General features: G+C 35.5%; 1 protein-coding gene across 1 annotated transcript; it reads right to left on the reverse strand.

Annotated features, from left to right (window-relative positions):
• Nucleotides 1–2,232: 2,232 nt before the first annotated feature.
• Nucleotides 2,233–5,863, reverse strand: LOC108691219 (ankyrin-3-like). Its single transcript, XM_018198888.1, has 4 exons — nt 5,799–5,863; nt 4,657–5,673; nt 3,742–4,082; nt 2,233–3,336 (listed from the first exon to the last, which is right to left on the reverse strand). The coding sequence occupies exons 2-4, from the start codon at nt 5,451–5,453 to the stop codon at nt 2,774–2,776; spliced, it is 1,701 nt and encodes a 566-aa protein (XP_018054377.1). The 5' UTR covers nt 5,454–5,673; nt 5,799–5,863; the 3' UTR covers nt 2,233–2,773.
• Nucleotides 5,864–6,110: the final 247 nt, after the last annotated feature.

Raw genomic sequence — 6,110 nt, forward strand, 5'->3', positions numbered from 1 at the left:
TATTCTTAAAATGATTACGACCGATAACGGCGATAATGTCATCACGTTAATCTTCAATATGCAATATAGCAGCCTGTATTACAACTATATACATCGAATTGAATTCCTATTAATACGTGTGTGTGTACGTAAGTTTGAATGCATGTATAGACATATATATGTAGACGTATCGTATATGCTATATCATACGTATGTACCTTAACTACAAGTAATAATACCATAAGAGCTTATTAGTAGGCCAAAAGGTTGAAAACGTGTCTCAGCGCTCGTGCAACAGTGATTTCATATATGCCTATTATTTCTTAATTTCTTTTAAATTTGACAATCCATAATAAATATAATTATTTGTTATATGAAATGCATTTAACGTAATCTCTTAAATGTTATTGTTAATCAAATCAACATTTTATGCGATCAGTGCCCCGATTCATGTTAGCAAATATTTCTATAAATTTTTGTGTACATACAACTGCTATAATTTAAAACAAAATCGATTACGTCTATTAAAATTTCACGATTGTGAGACATGTTTTGTAATAGATCCATAATGAAATTATCCAATGAAAGAAATTTATAATTTGTATGTTTGTTTCTATTTTATTCTAATGCGTGTAATAAAAGAAGCCTATATATGAAATAGGGAAGACATTTATTTTTATACAGTGTCTTCTTGATGTTTAAATCAGCACAAAGTATAGTGAATTATATTATGTACATTTATAATCATATAATATTTATTTTATAATTCTAACACAGCCTTTCAGATGTCATGTGATATATACTTTGAAAAAAATATTTTTTAATCCATTTATACTTAGCTGTACATACAAATATGCTCCCGTTTTACTCATTTTCGCTTCATATCAGATATTTTATGTGGATTTATAAAATATACACTATGATTATAAAAATCGTATTGTTTCATTTATTAAATCCTATTCAAATAATGATGATAACAATTAAATATAACTAAATATTTACTTATTAATATACTAATAAAGATGGCAAGATTAGGCACGATGACAACAGTAATGAAAACAAATCGATAATAATCACGATAACGGCATTAACATTTATTTGTAAAATATAGTTATGTATATACAGGGTGGATACTAAATACGCTAAAAGATTTTAAGGGGTAATTTGTCACACAAATTTAAGATTAAAACTTCATATGACGATTTGTCCGAAATGGCTTAATTTCAAAGATACAAGGCTGTTATTTTTGAAATAGCTGCAAGTAACAAAGTCATTTTATTTGATCAATTACAATAACTACAATAAAATGAAAAGCAAAAAATTAAACTCTTTGGTATACACCAAACCACTCCCGTTCTGAATGCTCAACATCTTAGAAATCACAGAGGCTCTGTACAAAACTATTCGAAACGCCTGGAATCTTTGGGTGGGTGTGTTATCGATGCAAAGAAGAGCGGATATTTGTACTATGACATAAGGCAGCCATATTTAATATTTATTTTAGAATTTAATTTTTCGCTTTTCATTTAAATGCACTTTGATCTACAGTGAGATTTATGGCAACGATTGTACATAGATATATAGTGTCCCATTTTAAAGGATCCACTCAAGTATTTCGGAAGCCATTGAAGATTGTTCTTATATTTTTCTTTTTGCACTAAAAATTCTTTACACCTCTTATTTTCATTTTTACATAAAAATGAAAATAAGAGGTGTACCCGTGTGTAAGAGGTGTAACCTCCAATGGTTTTGATCTTGATAAATATTATTCAGTATCATTACTCATCACATGATGCTCGATTTCTTAAATGATAACATGCATACAGTCATGCCTGCTTTGATGTAAGTTAGAATTCGTTCATGCTTTGAGCGCTGCATGTTGCATATATATGATTTTGTATTTTATTATGGATTACTTCATAGCTTATTTCCTTGCATGCACCAATTCAAAAGAAACAATTTCATAGTTAATAATTCATAATTATTTGTCAAACTGTATGCATGAAAGGGTACGTTTCGAACCTATTTTACACATGAAGCGCATGATATATGTTTTTTATTATTTGGCGAACAAGGATAAATGATGCATCATGCGCTTCATGCTTAACTCGGAACGCATCCAAAGCATAGCAGGCATAGCAGGGCTGCGTTTAGAATTCAGAATCGTCGTTCGCAAGAATGCACCCAGATATCGTTTTATCCTTGTTGTTCACGAATGTTATAAAGAATAAAAGAACATTTGGGTGTACCCAGATAATAATTCTGAACGCAGCCCAGCATGCATGTATGCATGCTCATTCAAGAAATCGAGCATCGCGTGATTTCATCTTATGTTAATGTTAATGTCGATTGTACTGTAACTTTCAAGCCTTAACTCGGAAAGTATTTAATGAAATAATAGTTTTATTACATAATAGTTTGTTCTGAAAAGCTCTCGAGATAAGCTGTAAGAATTAATATGTAATGAAAAACTGGGGATCCCATATAAAAAATTCAAAGTAACCTTGCCTTGACCTTGATAACATTACCCAAGATTAAATCAATCGTATACCATCTTATGTCCTCTCGAAGTCAAAAAATTTTTGTCTGAAACATTTTTCAATTTAGCGTAGTGTTTCTAACATAGTTGAGTAGATCTTTTAAATCTTGGATAGATACTACTCTATAATCTCTACATGTATCAAATTTGTATTGTAATATTGTAATATTGAGCAACGCACAAGCGTGATAATTGCATTTTGTCTATAGTAATATTTAACAAATGCCGGATGTAAGTAGGAAAAATATCAATGGATCAGGCGGCAAGTTGTCGACGTCTGGTCAATTCGTGGTCGATTAAGAGCGAGATGTCAGGATGATGACGCAGAATAGTTGCGCAATAATGCATGGTTTGGCTGGGATCGGCACCAGCCTTCAACAGTATCCTGACGGCATTAGCGAATCCACTCTCGGCGGCAACTTGCAACGCCGTCAGACCCTCAATGTTGACCTTCTCCAATTGCGCTAAGGGTGAGGTGACCAACAATGATACCGTCTGATGAAATCCTCTTGCTGATGCGAGGTGCAATGGAGTATTCCCGCCGGCGTCCTGCGCGCCAGGGTCCTCACCGTGTTCAAGTAGCTTCGTCACCATATCGATATGGTTTTTTCGCGACGCTATATGTAACGGGGTTTCACCGTATCGCGACGCGATGCTTGTTGGCGTATGTTGTATCAACAATGTCGCTGTGTTTAACGCACCGCACTCCAAACTCTCGTGCAAAGCGGTCTCTCCGCGATCATTCTTCAACGCAGTATCCGCACCAGCGGCTAGAAGCGTACCAATCAACGACTCGATATCAGTCTTGTGATTGTTATCTGTAAGATAATGTGCCATTAAAGCTTTTGCGCACTCTTTTCGTTTGGCGATCGTGAAATGAATGAGAATAATCATCTGTTATTCGAAAAAGTCACGCACGTCATTGTTTGTATGTATGGAAACAAAATTTTTGTTTGGAATTTTGAAATAAAAAATTGTATAAAAGTACACAGAGTTAAAAAGATGTTGAATAGAAATAAAATGTGGCATAAGATTAAAAAGTTTTTCATTGACAGAAATATCAAACATCCAACTATTTCAAGTAAATGAAAGTTGAAGATTTTTTTAAAATTAAAAGATCCCCCCCCCTCCCACCAAAGAAATAAATAAATAATAAATTAGTTGGATCTCTTAATGAAGAGATGAAGGGATTTAATCTACTGAGACGATCATTATGGTTGTACCAAAGATAGTTGATGATGCTAAAATGTGCAAGGCACTTCGACCTTGATGATCCTTAGCGTTAACGGGTCCTGCTTTCGCCAATAATTCTAGCGTTTTTAGAGCCACATCGAAATTATGACGAAGGGATTTTAGTGACGTGTGAGCCAATTGACGAGACAGCACGTGCAACGCAGTCGATCCACTGCCGGCTTCTTTGACGCCTGGCGGACAGTCGTATTTCAAGAGGTCCTCTACGAATTTCAATACGTTACCCGGTCCGCCATTCAGGATTACTCTGTGAAGTGCCGTCTCACCCCGCGGTGAACGCACAGCTGGATCGCATCCGTTCGCTAGTAGCGCACTGTAATCCGGCGACAAAAAAATACAACAAGTTTTTATAATATTTTTTGTCATTAAATTTTTAATATGAATACGATACGTGTCACAATCACAAATATAAAAATAGCTTTGCTGCACACCAGTTAAGTTATTTTTAACATCACACCAGTTAAGTTATTTTTAACAACATTTTCAATTTTTACATCAAAGAGAATTTTCATAGTTGTGCAAAGATTGTTTGATGTTGCGCTTAAACTATAATGTTTTGTTTAACATTATGAAAATATTTTCTATTAATAATTTATCGATAAATTTAAAGTAACAAGTATGTGAATAATCATTCTCAAAAATCTTATGTTTTCGATTATATAAATTTCTATATACATAACAAATAACATAATGCCTTAAAGATCAATGAATTTATTATTTAAAAAATTAAATATTTTCAATGTTACGATAACTCGTGGATGACTGATTGCCAGAAAACTCCAAGTTGATATAATTTTGCAGAAAGAAGAAAGTAAAGTTTATGCAAAGCAATGCGATCTTATATCTAAACGATTGCGTTCGAAACTACGATTCTAAAAGATCTCTACCTCAGCACAGGAAGGCAATGATTCGTTGCTGCCATCAATAAGGGTGGATCACCCGACACGTTCCAATCCGGTTCGTCCAGGTTTTGCACGCAACCGTTGGCGATCAACATCGAGACGCGCTTGGCGTTTCCTGATCGTACTGCATCATAAAATGAGCCACTGTCCTGTCGGCTGATAATTTCCCTTTCAAATTCATCTTGTTTCTCATCCGTATGTGTGTTCAGGCAAATTTCCACCACATTCTCGCAACAAACTCTCACAGCGTCTTCTATCGCAGAATCTCGAAATTTCTCCTCAGGATGAACATTACTGACACATTGTTCCTGCACTTGGATTTTCAGTATGCTTCGATTTTTCTGGTTCTTGTCCTGCTCCTTTTCTACACTGCACGTGGATGCGTTTTCCGATGCGATATAATCCGCCAATAAAACCAATTTCTTTTCCTTATGTCTCTCATTATCTTCAAAGGACAATTCCCCGTTTTTAAATCTATTCATTTGTGAAATATCATTTACCAAATTTACAGAAATGCTGACGCTTCCTTCCTCCTTATTTTCTTCTTCTTTCTCAAACATTCTCAGATCCCCGTCGAATGATTCACCTGTAGACAGAACGTTAACTTCTACGGAAGAAAAAAGCATGGATTCTTCGAAAGAATCACCTGTTGCGAGACTAGCTCGAGATGTCTCCTCCATATCAGAAGCAGTATCCAGGTTGAAAAATACTCGCGCAGTATCGTGCGGACTTATTGCCTTCTGTTTCTCGCGTTCTGTCATCGTTTCGTACGCGGAAGTCATTGCGCCCGCACACTTAATTGGCCTTGATTATTTGTTCACGCAATTGGCTCAACTCTCCTCTTTCTTTCTCTCTCTCTCTCTCTCTCTCTCTCTCTCTCTCTCTCTCTCTCTCTCTCAACGCGGAACGATACGCGTGTAATTGGTCGGTATACTGCGAGAAATTTTGTTTTCGTCACTTGATCGAATATTACGCCAGTAATATTGTACAATAAAACTCGCGCTATAATAAAAAGAAGCACAATGGGAAATCAATGAAACTTGGTATATTACACCGAACGATTAAACAGAACTCGAAGCAAACAAGAATCGCTGTTTTACGATGCTTTACTAAAAGTGTGCCTTTACCGGCTGCCTACACCGGCTTCTCCCCTTTTTCTTTCTCTCTCCTCTCTGCTCTTCATCTTCAGCTCCCTCCACTCCTCCATTCCATTGCCTTTTTGTCTGTGTCATGTAACAGTACACTTAGTCTTCATTCGTTGCCTATGGTTGCCTACCCACTTCACTAGTCTGCGTGTTTCTTATAATCCTCCTTCTCAGACGAGCCATGGGTGCCGAACCATTGGAAATTAAAGCGATCATGATAACGAACGATGGAATTTATTTGAACTTTTAAACTATAAAAGTTACATTTTTCAAAATAGAAAAGCGTATATATAT

Source organism: Atta colombica, unplaced genomic scaffold (assembly GCF_001594045.1).
Source record: "Atta colombica isolate Treedump-2 unplaced genomic scaffold, Acol1.0 scaffold42, whole genome shotgun sequence".
NCBI lineage: Eukaryota > Metazoa > Arthropoda > Insecta > Hymenoptera > Formicidae > Atta > Atta colombica.